The sequence below is a fragment of the Alosa sapidissima genome, chromosome 15, assembly GCF_018492685.1.
Source record: "Alosa sapidissima isolate fAloSap1 chromosome 15, fAloSap1.pri, whole genome shotgun sequence".
NCBI lineage: Eukaryota > Metazoa > Chordata > Actinopteri > Clupeiformes > Clupeidae > Alosa > Alosa sapidissima.
Genome location: NC_055971.1, coordinates 6,404,923 through 6,417,603, shown reverse-complemented (window position 1 = coordinate 6,417,603; position 12,681 = coordinate 6,404,923). Strand labels below are relative to the sequence as shown.

General features: G+C 41.4%; 3 protein-coding genes across 8 annotated transcripts in view; all 3 read left to right on the top strand.

Moving 5' to 3' along the window:
- Positions 1 to 396: 396 nt before the first annotated feature.
- On the top strand, positions 397 to 5,990 carry slc33a1 (solute carrier family 33 member 1). Of its 4 annotated transcripts, none has more exons than XM_042062894.1 (8): positions 426 to 641; positions 835 to 872; positions 1,055 to 1,835; positions 2,210 to 2,409; positions 2,610 to 2,794; positions 2,956 to 3,073; positions 3,804 to 4,019; positions 4,295 to 5,990. In XM_042062894.1, exons 3-8 carry the CDS (start codon positions 1,097 to 1,099, stop codon positions 4,460 to 4,462), a joined length of 1,626 nt encoding a protein of 541 aa, XP_041918828.1. In that variant the 5' UTR covers positions 426 to 641; positions 835 to 872; positions 1,055 to 1,096; the 3' UTR covers positions 4,463 to 5,990. The 4 variants fall into 4 exon arrangements, with proteins under 4 accessions (XP_041918830.1, XP_041918828.1, XP_041918829.1 ...); XM_042062895.1 differs by having other exon boundaries at positions 831 to 872; XM_042062896.1 differs by lacking the exon at positions 835 to 872 and having other exon boundaries at positions 397 to 478.
- A 31-nt stretch (positions 5,991 to 6,021) lies between these two features.
- Positions 6,022 to 8,464, top strand: c18h3orf33 (c18h3orf33 homolog (H. sapiens)). The gene is made up of 5 exons (XM_042062897.1): positions 6,022 to 6,219; positions 6,359 to 6,418; positions 6,758 to 6,911; positions 7,503 to 7,663; positions 7,924 to 8,464. Exons 1-5 carry the CDS (start codon positions 6,109 to 6,111, stop codon positions 8,194 to 8,196), a joined length of 759 nt encoding a protein of 252 aa, XP_041918831.1. The 5' UTR covers positions 6,022 to 6,108; the 3' UTR covers positions 8,197 to 8,464.
- Positions 8,465 to 10,063: 1,599 nt separating this feature from the next.
- The window catches only part of plch1 (phospholipase C, eta 1), a 48,421-nt gene continuing 45,803 nt past the window's right edge, over positions 10,064 to 12,681 (top strand). For all 3 annotated transcript variants that reach the window (XM_042062890.1, XM_042062889.1, XM_042062891.1), the window contains exon 1: positions 10,064 to 10,245. The gene's annotated coding sequence lies outside the window, so the exon portion shown is untranslated. The remainder of the gene's footprint in view (positions 10,246 to 12,681) is intronic.

The window sequence follows — 12,681 nt, the reverse complement described above, 5'->3', positions numbered from 1 at the left end:
CTTTAATTAAAAAAGACTTCCTAACCTCCTAGTCACCTCTTGTAGATTTGCCAATGGTGTCAAACTTGAGGCAGCCATTGCATTATAATACATTTCATAGTGTATTTGGGGAATTATTTATTCACATAGGCCTACACACTAAAATAATTTTGAAATCAATTATTTTAAAAAATCAGTTGAATAACCGCAGCCTTTGAACAGCCATGGTTGGTTTGAATTTGCTTTGCTATTGCCACTATTCAACAATATCGCTAAACTCATGAAACACAATGCCTACAATGACACAATGATTAAGAACAATGTTATCATACAAATATATGCACATGTGCTGCGGGTGCGAACTGTATTAGGCCATTTTAGAGTAGAGCACCGGCGGAACAAAAATGTCGTGCTTAGTGACACGTCAGCTGAAGTATACGGAAGTGTTTGAGAGACGCACCACTTCCTCAGTCTGCCTCATAGCATCATTCAACGCCGGGTACTGATTTTCCTGAAATGCTGACTATTTCACCCAATTTATCTTTGCTTGAGAGATGCTGGACATTCACGGGTTATAATACAAATATATGATTGGTGTTTTCTGACGTTAATTCATCCTTTTAATTGCTCTCTCTTAAGTGGCATGTGTTTCATCGTTTCAGGTAGGCTACTGCGCGTCACAGCTGGCACGAGATCGTTTGTTTTCGTGTTATGTTTGTGGCAAGCATTGTATGTTTTTCCCTATTATATGTTGTCTATTCGTATGTATTTATATCATTCACTGGCATTGTACTTTTCTCTCTTTGTGGTCTGTCTCTGTTGTTTTGTCCTACCTGGAAACCTGATCCAAGCCAGATTAGCCAGGGCCTGTCATTCAAACAGCAGGCTATCAGGTGTTCATGACCGTGTTGTGTTTTGTTTTTACTTTCATAGCATACTTCAAATAATCAAACAGCTACACTTGAACTTAAGTTCGTCCTAGACTTACCTCTTGCTATGCTTTTCAGAGCTATTTCTCCTCTCCATTGGTGTTCAGTGTAGAATCTCAACTAAAGTCAATTGTCCTATTCCGTAGATCTTCCGTGGGCACAGCTGGATTGATGCCCCTCAAGTTACCATGGAGTTGCATGAATCAGTCACACACAAGAACGGGAGGCAGAGGAAGCCCGTTCTTCCTGCAGACAACATGAGACATCAGGAGGATAAGTCCTCAGACATGGACACTGAAGAGGAAGAGACATTGCTGTGGACTGAGGAAAACCACTCCAAGGTCCGCAAGGGCATCAAAGAGGAGCTGGGAAGCGTCTTGCTGCTCCTTTTCCTTTATGTCCTCCAGGGCATCCCGTTAGGCTTAGCAGGCAGCATCCCGCTCATCATGCAAAGCAAGAATGTCAGCTACAAGGATCAAGCTTATTTCAGCTTTGTCTTCTGGCCCTTTAGTCTTAAGCTGCTATGGGCTCCACTGGTTGATGCTATTTACTTCCAGCAGTTTGGACGTAGGAAGTCATGGATGGTTCCCACACAGTATCTGCTAGGCATCTTTATGCTGTACCTGTCTGTCACAGTGGACTCCTTACTTGAGAGTGATGAACACAAAGGACCTGATGTGATCACTCTCACTGCAGTCTTCTTCATGCTGGCCTTCTTAGCTGCCACCCAGGACATAGCAGTGGATGGCTGGGCACTAACTATGCTGTCACGGGAGAATGTGGGTTATGCATCCACCTGCAACTCAGTCGGCCAAACTGCGGGCTACTTCCTGGGTAATGTGCTCTTCCTGGCCCTGGAGTCTGCTGACTTCTGCAACAAGTACCTGAGGTTTGAGCCTCAGGAGAAGGGCATCGTAACTCTCTCAGGTGGGCATGTCAAACACAGTGCTAGTTGAAATGTTGAAACAAGTCAAAAGATTGACCAAAATTGCTTGCACTGGCTGGATTCCTACTTATTATCAGTGTTTCAGATTGTGTCAATGTGTCAGTTAGCATCTTTGTTGTTGTTGATGTTTTCTGATTTATCATAGTTTGTATTATTTATTTTGCAAAATGAGGTGTGGCAAATCTCCACTAATTAGTTTCTTGCAATATTGTTTTGCTCCCACCACTTGCTCACTTGTTTACTGTCTGTCAGTGCTTTTTTATCTCCTCAATGAATGGCATGGCATGCAGGCTACAGTAACGCAATACTGTGGGTATAATGGCACTGTTGTAACTTTCTTTGTATCTGTTTACAGACTTCCTGTTTTTCTGGGGGATTGTGTTTCTTGTGTCAACCACCCTTGTTGCCATCCTAAAGAAGGAGAATAACCAAAAGGACCTTAAGAAAAAAAAGAGGGAGGAAACACAGGGTGTCATGGAAACGTACAAACTGCTGTTCTCCATTGTGAAGATGCCCACGGTGTTCACCTTCTGTGGTCTACTATTGACTGCCAAGGTGTTGTATGAAGCTAAAACTACTAAAATTCACACATCCAACTGTAATGTAATACTTAATCAAGCCATTTGTAAATTCATGTTAATTCATGTATGTAGCTTGTAACCGTTGCTTATATATATCTCTCTCTGTGTGTGTGTGTGTGTGTGTGTGTGTGTGTGTGTGTGTGTGTGTGTGCACCATTGACTTGTGTGTTCCAGATTGGCTTTTCTGCAGCAGACGCAGTGACAGGGCTGAAGCTGGTGGAAGCAGGTGTTCCAAAAGCTCAGCTGGCCCTGCTGGCGGTACCAATGGTGCCCCTGCAAATTCTGTTGCCCCTCATCATCAGCAAGTACACAGCTGGTCCCAAGCCTCTCGACATCTTCTACAAGGCCTTCCCATTCAGGTACTCTCACAGCTTCACTTGAAATGTTTGGACTTGCAAGAATACAAACAATTCCTGTCTGTCCAGGTTTTGGATTTCAAAGAGGTTAATGTCCATAGGTCAGAGATTAATGACAGAATGCAGGGTGCATGTTTTAAGAGTTACTTTTCCATTTGTCTTAGGCTGCTGATTGGTTTAGGGTATGCACTGCTTGTATGGTGGACCCCGAGTGTGAAACAGGAGGAGGGATATCCTGTTTACTATTACGCTGTGGTGTTGCTAAGCTATGCTTTTCATCAGGTAAACTCTCCATGTACTTTGGCATCCTTATGGGTGTAGCCACAGTGGTTTTCCACTTTAATCCATTATCGTAAAAGTACCAATTTCTGCCCCTTCCGTTCGAAAATCTGAAAACAAAGATTTTTAATACCTAAAGGTTTTTAATACTTAAATAATATTTGACTGATAATAATAATAAGTATACTCTTTTGATCTCATGATAAGCCTTTGGAACCTGATGGAACCTTTTTTCAGTAGCCAAGTGTATAGATTTGTACAAAATCTTGTTTGGTTCTTAACGGGAGCTTTTACTGCCTAAAATATCCAATTTTGTTTACCGTGCTCAAACTTTGGTGCTGGGCTGGTGAGTGCCCAATTTCCGCCCACTCACTCGGCACAAAATCAAAATTCCACTGGAGCTCCACGTGGTTTTGTACACATAGCCTTACAACGCTGTTTACAGCTCTTCAAGTCACTGTACAATGTCATTTTTGGTACAGAGATAATTTAGATACCCTTATAGGAGGTGGGTGCTTGCATTTCTTTTTGGAATCCACTGTTTTGGTTCGAATAGAAATGAATATCAAGTGACACATAGATGTAAAAGGGCGAAAATAGGGAACAGGCGGAAATAAGTAACTTTTCGATGAACGTGTGTTGACAAGCGTAATGAATGTGTTTGTTTTTGCACGGTCATCCTGAGTAATCCTGTCCCGATGATATGGTCATCTGTTTCTATCTTTTCCAACAGGTGGCACTGTATAGCATGTATGTGGCCACCATGGCCTTCCACGCCAAGGTCAGTGATCCTGTAATTGGTGGCACTTACATGACCCTACTGAACACTGTGACTAATCTGGGGGGTAACTGGCCCTCCACCCTGGCCCTCTGGCTGGTGGACCCACTGACCTCAAAGGAGTGCCAGGGAGCAGCCAGCCAGACCTGTGGCTCTCCAGAGGAGGCAGGAGTGAGTGCAACACCCAGTGATGGGTCATCTAATATTTATTTTGCTATTTGTGGTAGAGATATAAGATTATGGCTTAATAAAGAAAGTAAAGAAACAAGAATAAACAAGTCCTGTGTAATTGAAGATTATAGTGTTTGATGAGGCTTGAAGCAGCCTTGGTAACCTGCTAATTTCCAAAATCTATTCTCACAATGTGGTGTTAATTGGCTAAGATTGTTGTACATTGCCTTAATCTCTCTCTCTCTCTCGCTCTCTCTCTCTCTCTCTCTCTCTAGCTTTGTGTGAAGGAGGGTGGGACATGTGTGACTGTACTAGACGGATACTATGTGGAGTCAGTGGTGTGTGTTGTGATTGGCCTCACCTGGTGGTTGTTATTGGGCAAGAGGCTGAGACGGTTACAAGAGGAAAGCCCACAGGCCTGGCACTGTAAATCATCCAAATGAAAAGCCACAGCAACACCCTGCATTATCCCAACGCTCTTAAGGGACTCACTCTCTTTACGCTCAGAGACCTCACAATGCCTTTTCTTTTATTTTAATTCACCCAACGCACACATCTGGCTACTGTTGAAATGTGGACCTTAAGAAGAAAAGTTCCCGTAATTAATCTACATGTCATGATTACTTCCCAAGACATAACATGAAGACTTGTTTAAAGATATATGACAGAGATATATGAAGATATATAAATAGAGATCTGCTCCACCGGTGACATTTTCTGAATTTTGAAAATGTTATTAATGTACTTTGTCACTTCAGTGTATGTGCCTTTTTCATTTTGAGGTTCATGTCAAGAAATTTCTGTGGGATTCCCCCACATGACACTCATCCGTAGTTAAACAGCATGGATTTGTTTAGGTTCAGAGCAGCTAACCTTCAATTGTCAATGTTTCCTGATGCTACTATCATACAGAGAAAAAGAACAGAATAAATGTGTGCAGTAAACTACAGTTGCTGCACATTGGATTCCTCACACACACATTGTATTACATTGCATCACATGTAACCAACGGAACAACCTATAGTTTTGTGCTGGAGTAATAATACAATGTGATCATGCAGAGCATTGTTTAGGTGCATATAAAATCATCTGCTAAATGGTGTACTAATCTCACAAGACTATTTGAATACTATGAAAGTGCTCACATGCACAATACACTCAGGCTGTCAAAGAAACATCAGCTTTATTTGACAGTAGTATACCCTTAAGACCAGCATTTTAAAAAGGAATCGGTTAGGTTTCAGTTACTTTGTCTTCATGATTGGCTTTCTTTTCTATTTGTTTGTTGGCTTTTTAAAATACTACTGTTCATATATTTATGCATTTTCTTTAATATTTTCTTTAAAGCGATAGCCAAAGCTTATACATGCCAGTGTATTTCAAGCTATTCCAAACTGAATGAGAAACACTTGACCTGTTGTCAGCTAAATCATATTTATGTGATTTACCAAATATGTCAAATCATGAGTAGTAGCCACATACTGTAATTTTAGTAGTCTGCAATTGTAAGACTTTGTGTTTGTTTTAGAAATGGTCATTCCTTCCACTGGTATTTTGATTTTATATCACTTCTCATCTTTCTATGGTCAGTGATGATTTTATTTGTAGAATCTTTGGCGGTTTATAGGGTCAGTGAGATTAATCAGGGCATGTGCATTAAAGTTAATGCATATCTGTGAGCAGTTTATAGTAAGTAACCAGAAGAATTTCAGTCATGCCTTACGCACACTAAAGTTGCCCTTCATTTACTTTATGTTTCTGTTCTTGACATAATGTTTTTGTTTCAGCCTATACACCATGCATGTCTGGTCAATATCCATGTAAACTACTCTTCCATGAGCTATGGAAAATTAATCACAAGAGACGACTATGTTTTGTGGCATTGTCCATCAATGCGGAAGAATTTTATACCAGCATTTTTTAAATGTAATGCAAAACAACTGATGTATATAATACATGTGCTGCAACACATTACTGTGCTACTGTTTTGTCTTCGTGAGCACCCGCGCGTTTTTAAAAATTGTGGCTCATTCGACGTGCCGTACTGCGTAGAGGGATCTCTGTTGTAGTACAGTGACAAATAAACAACATGCCGGATGAGCGACCTGACATTCTGAATGTACCAGATAAAGCAAAGACTAACCTTAACATTATAGCAATAGTATCAAAGGTTGCTGACGATAATTTGACGATTGTGCGGGTATGAAGGAAAATATCAGCATAAGATACCGGTCATGCTTATCCTCTGTGCAGTGTAGTCGCTTACAGGGGCAACTACGAAACTGCACACCACATCATAGGGTGTACATTAACTATGGAATGCTGTTTGTTTCCTGCAGAGTGTGAGCACTGGATTAGCTATCGTGGGCATTGTCATTTTAGGAAGGAGCATCAAACTGGTAAAGATGGTTTTAAGAGTTGTATTTGTCAGTCTGTGAAACCTGTAGCCTATGTGAAGCTAAAGTCCTGTGAATGCACGCCACCAACCAGCAATGGCACCCACCCACTATGTTAAATTGTTTGGCATCAACCAAAATTACTGTGAAATTACACAATGAAAATAGGGATTTGTATTTCTCCTTTAGAGTCCCCCAGAAATAAAGGTCGAGATCGACTGTTTTGGGGCATAAACTGTTTGTGGTCTATGCTTTGGAGAGACCTCTTTGAAATCACTAGGCCAATCTGTTGTGTCGTTTAAGCTATTCCTCATAGACTTGTTCGGATGCCTTTGTTTGCAGCTCACAAAGTTCAATGCTGCTTCAGAAATTCCCTCAAGGTTCATTAAGCGGAACGTTGGTCTTCGAGGGAGAGTATGCAGCATTACTGACAAGGGACTGGAAGTGGAGCACATCCCAATTTATGTCCCTGTCCTTTCCCCCCTGCTGATGAAATGTGAGTGCACTCACAAACACGTTTACCTCCAGCAGAACACAAAATCCTATCTGTTGTCTGCACTCTGCACATTCACAACAGCTGTTAGCTAGACAACCCAGTAGTCCTACACCAGACAGCTGTCACTAATTAGATTTTAATTAGTGATTGTGTGTCTGCTTAGTAAAAAAAAGTGTTTTTTTTAATGCATGCAAGCTAGTGGTATTTAGATTGTTATCCTTATTTGACCTGAAAAGTGCAGTTGGTTTATGTCATACATTGACCAGTATGATTATTCTTCTCTCAGTGTTCACATTGACCACACTCATCCAGTTACAACAGGCTTACGCCCTGACCTGCTGAATTAAAGATTAACCAAAACCTAAAACTGAACTGTTGTAAATTGTGTGCTTTGCTCTGTTCTCTCGTTATTGTTGACAAGAGTAGAAATTTGAACTTAGCGTAAATTAAGCTGTTTCATTTGGGAAAATGTACCCTTATTTAATTTAGCCTATTTTGATGGAATTACTTTTCCCATCAAGACCTTGTATTGAGACACTTTCAAATGTTTAATGGAACTTGTTGTAAAGCTCAATTCCTGTGGTGGTGCAGATCAGGCTGGGGCTCCTCTGCAGGTTCGTCTGGCCGGAGTGGAGTTGACCCCGGAGGGCTGGGACTGGCTGAGACGGCAGCTGAGACCTGCGGAGACGGTGTGGCTGAAGCTAATTAGGAAAGAGGGCGACAGCCTGGACTGCTTTGTCTCAAGAGGCCAGGTGAGGGGACACCTTTAAAATCATGGCTTATCTCTGGCATGCTTCACTAACAAACTTTAACTGCTTTAACATCGGTGGGACAAAAGGATAAAGATCTGATCTGAACAAAATGTCAACTCTTTTTGTCCATATTCTTTATTGAAAGCATTGCCACATCAGTTATGCTAACATGTTGGGTGTTTACTCAATGACCGTATAGCCGGCTCTTTAAGTATGACCTGTGCCCTTCCTCCTGTTTACTTGTTCTCTGTGTCCCTCAGGGCTTCCTCTTGGGCACTAGTCTAAATGAGCAGGTCTTGCAACAGGGCCTGGCCAGGTCCACACCGATCCTGGGATTGGACCACCACTCACAGGTGTACTGGAGACTCCACAAGAGACTGCTGAAGGCAGAGCTCAAGGCTGAGAGAAAGGGCCGAGGGCTGTGGAGGGAGGACGACCTCAGGGAGAGAGTCTCTGCGGTCGTCAGAGAGAACATTGTGGTCAAAGGCGTGAAAAGGCTTCTCTCACTTATTTCCGGGACCAAAGAACAGTGAGCACACATCCACACATTAATAATCATCAGTGCAAATATGTTGCTGAATTATTTGTGCATTTTGATTGATCAACTCCCACTCCATTTACCTAAATGTAGTAAATTGATATTTATTAACACCCTTTCTGACCCCAGACAAACACACATGGATACAGCTGTTACAATGTTACAACTAACATTTGGTAAAATTATGTATATTTTGTATTGCACATGTAAAATAATGTAAATAAAGCTTGAATACTCAAATTTACTGAACCTTACAACCGAAAGGGGCATGATAGAGGTTTTTTTCCTGAAACTAACATTGCAACTAGTATTACACTTGCCTAGCTTTGCTTTACTCAGACAGTATTTGTGGTTTCTTTGTCACATGTTTGAATTGCTAAACAGATTAATCAATTGTTATTTAGCGCTAGCTGCTGTAGGACCACATGGGTCAGCATAATCTGCTTTTTTCCCGTTCACTCTCATCTTAATTTCCAGCTCAGTCCCCCTGCTTCTTGTGCTTAGGATGAGCAGGTTGGGCATTGTGCTTAGCAGCAATCCATGGGGGTCTGCCTGATTACCCCACCCAGACAAAAGCAAAAGTACTGTTGCCATGGATTCAGCAAATCTGAAAGACAAAGAGTGTCAAAAGGTGATGAGCTCTTAGTGGCCCCAAACTGAGGGAACAGAAAGGGTGACTGTATCGGAGCAACGTGTCTTGACGTTTAAAACTTTCCAAAGAATCTAAAATGCATAAGTGTAAACTATTTAAGTCTCAGAATATTATCCAAAAGTACAGTTGAGACTAAAGGCAAAATCCCCCTATATATACACACACACACACACACACACTCAACAGCCTGTAGTGAAAGCAGCATGCTGGGGGTACACCAGGGCTAGGGTTTAGGGAGGGGACAGCAGCTTGCAGCTCACCCCCTCAATCTTTGTTGTGCAAATGTAACAAGCGGTGACTCCAGACTTCCCATTGGCTGTGCAGTTTGAACTGAAGGGGTAATGGAGAGCTGATTGCAGGCACTGAAAGACTTTGAGCTGGCACAGCACTCCCTGGGTAGAATGAGGGAGGGAGGGAAAAGAAGGAGAAAAGGGTCCGTGTTGCACGGACTGTTTGAGATATGTCAACAAGGCATATTTGGGTCAAATTTTCAGTTAGGCTTTTAAAATGATATCAGATTAGTAAACAGAATGTGCCTTTGCAACATTGGATGAATGGTTACTTATAATGGGCAATGTAGATATTGCATTAAAGATCAGCCATTTCTTTCTACAACAGTCGAGAATCCTTTTGCAATAATATAAGCACAAAATGTAATCTGAAAACTGCTGCCATGATTAAAAACAATGCAAATGTTCTCAGCTGGTATGCTGTCTATAATGGAGTGGAATGGAAATGTGTGTCTCCAAACTTTTGACTGGTAGTGTGTGTGTGTGTGTGTGTCTGTGTGTGTGTGTGTACACACGTCTATATATATATATAATGGAAATGTGTGTCTCCAAACTTTTGACTGGTAGTGTGTGTGTGTGTGTGTGTGTGCGCACACACACACACACACACTACCAGTCAAAAGTTTGGAGACACACATTTCCATTATATATATATATATAATAGCCATTTCAGCTTTATGGTGGTTGTGCACACAGGATTAATACTACCATATTTCATATGATTGTTCTTTAGCGTAACGTGGCTATACAGACTTACAATAGAGGATGCATGACATTCCTATATGAGGACATGCTTTGAGTTATTGGTTCCGCTCCGTGAATCCACTCCGGTTGTTCCCGTAGGCCTCTCCTCAAGTCAGTCACCCACCGGCCGTATCGTTTGAATGGGAGGTATGACATTGTGGCGGCAGCGTCTTACCCAAAGCTTGTGTGTGGGACAGTTGAACGGTAAACACTGTGTGTGAACTTAACTCTGGATAGACGGCTAAAGTATTGAATGCGTTTTTCGCTGGGGTAGACCACCTGAAAGGAATGCCTTACTGTCGAGGAGAATTACTTATGCCAAACCATCTTGTTTCAGAGGAATAAAGACACATCTGAAGTAAGTGATGATTAACGCTATTTGTTAACAAAGCAGGTGCCTCAAAACAAAATAGCTTTCCTGAAATAGGCTATATTAATGTATGAACACGTCTATATTTGGTCAAGTGATAGGACAGGAGTAGGCTAATCTAGTTTATAATAGGGAAAGTTAACGCGACATGTTGCCTAATTCAAAAGGGGGAAAAAATACAACCGGTCACCTATTATGACCCAATATGAGCACCCTATATTATTTCACCAATTCAATCACGAGCTTGCCATTCATGCAGCCTTTGTAATGAGATAGGCCTATATTTTAATGACCTGTCAAAAGCGTTATCTTCAAATAGCAGCTATACGTGATGTTAACCGCATTATAACAAACATTGCTTTAGAAAAAGGGGTGAATCACGGTTATTATGAACATTCTGTGAACTTTTGTTGTGGTACCCTATTCCCCTAGGCTACCAGCCTATTAAGAGTCTCAGAAGTTGGGTGATAATTTAAAAGGTCCAGTTCATTATATATTTTTGGCATAACAAAAAGGTTATATCAAACACAGCCGGTGGCAATCGAATAAAGAAGGGGACAGGTACCTCCCACTCTGCAGACTGCATCCTCTGGGATTTAAGAGTGGGTGGGGATATCGTGATTGATGGCAATTCCCAGACAAAGACACGAGGTGGTCCTCCTCTCTTGTCCATCCAATGTTATGGGGCCTCACTCACTTATCACTGCAAGCGAACTTTTTGTCTCATGGTGGGATTTTAATGATATGTGTAAATGAGTAGCTTATGTACTGTTGTTCTCTCTAAACATACAAGTTTTTTTCCCCCATATAGGCCTAGGCATAGTCAGAGTTTAACATCGCAGCGTATAGCTGTTGCACTTGTTCAAAAGATAAGATAGATAAAAGACAGCAATGTTGTGGCACTTTCATCTACTTTCCCTTTTCAGCATTAGACTTACTCACAACAAGTAGCCACAAAGTAAAATGATTCAGGACAGCTGTTAAAGTTAATAAGATCAAGCTGATTATTTAAGCTGTTTATCCTCTAAAGACACAGTAGAAGGAGATTGAGGCAAGGCAATGGTTTAGCTTAAGTATTCTCCCATTGCTTAAGAAGAGTTTTATACTGTCAAATGTCACCCTTTGGATCCATAAAAATTAACATCACCTATGTTATCCGGCTGGGTGAGGCAGGGAAAGAGAATAATCTCATGGCTGATGGCTTTCTAACAAACAAGCACTTGCTCTGCCACTGAGGGAATGACCCCACCCTTACAGGAATGTGAAACAATCTCATCCATGTCATGGTGATACCCACGCCATGCGTATATGGAACGTGAACAGGTAAAATGAGTCCAGTGTTTTTAAAGTCCTGGCCGTGTTAGTGTATCAGCTTGCTGGCCTGCTCAGGTAGGGTTGGAAACATGCCTCATTGTTACAGTGGAGCAATGAATTATTTAACCCCCATCCTCTGTGGGACAGAGGAATGGATGTTGTGGGGCGTGCTGAATTGAACCCTTTGTGGTCAGAACACAGAGCAGACTCTGAGGAGGTTCAGTGGGACTTGGAAAAAAGAGAAAAAATGAGTCAGAGCTTGTGAGGAATCTTACACTGTCCATAGAAGTTTATGGTAACAGTAGACCCACTTCTACCATGAGCTGAGGTCTATAGATTCGTTTTAATGTCGGTATAAGAGACCGCATCAAGTTTACCATGTATTGGTACAATGTATTGCATCTGATGTTGTTATTCCCAGTACTAAGAGTAAAAGTGTGTTTTATCAAATAAGTTGTTCTGTTCATGAAGCGGATCACAGTAAAGAAATCTGTTTCAATTGGGCCCTGTTATCCCCATGTTATCCCCTACTTGTAATGTCTGCAGATAGAATCAACAACAGCCCACACTTTTTATGAGCCAGTTATAAAAATAGGATGTGATGTTCAACCCTTTATGGACTGCTGTATTATTCATTGAGTAATATAGGAACATGGTCTGTTACCCTTTTACCCATTGATTTGAGTACAATATTATGGGTTCAGTATTATCAACCTTGTTGCAAATTCTGAAATTATGGTTCAGATGGACTCTGGTGTAGCCTCTGGACCAGAAAAGGACTTGAACTAGTTGAGGACCAGTGACAGTCATTGTTCATTGTTTAGAATGACTTGACCAAACAGATTTGGTAACTTGCACCCACCTTTCTATTGTCCTACTGCTTTCAGAGTGCATTGAAACAATCTTTACAAAGTTACAGTGTTACAGGGGGTTTCCCTGCTCCTATCACTTAGAAGCAAACCACCACCAGGAAACCTGTTTTCTCCACCTGCACTGCAACCAAGAATGCTATTTTCCCCACTACACATGAACGTGTTATTTTATGGCTTTTTCAGATAATCTCATTAACAGTCCCAGACCTACAGCAGGGACTGGGAGACAGTGATGGTT

Bases quoted from the DNA above. Each gene is read 5' to 3' on its own strand.
- slc33a1 (XM_042062896.1), top strand. From the start codon at position 1,097: ATGGAGTTGCATGAATCAGTCACACACAAGAACGGGAGGCAGAGGAAG. The intron at 1,836-2,209 runs GTGGGCATGTCA...ATCTGTTTACAG, and splicing joins GGGCATCGTAACTCTCTCAG to ACTTCCTGTTTTTCTGGGGG. The intron at 2,410-2,609 runs GTGTTGTATGAA...TGTGTGTTCCAG, and splicing joins GTCTACTATTGACTGCCAAG to ATTGGCTTTTCTGCAGCAGA.
- c18h3orf33 (XM_042062897.1), top strand. From the start codon at position 6,109: ATGCCGGATGAGCGACCTGACATTCTGAATGTACCAGATAAAGCAAAG. The intron at 6,419-6,757 runs GTAAAGATGGTT...CTTTGTTTGCAG, and splicing joins TAGGAAGGAGCATCAAACTG to CTCACAAAGTTCAATGCTGC. The intron at 6,912-7,502 runs GTGAGTGCACTC...GTGGTGGTGCAG, and splicing joins TTCCCCCCTGCTGATGAAAT to ATCAGGCTGGGGCTCCTCTG.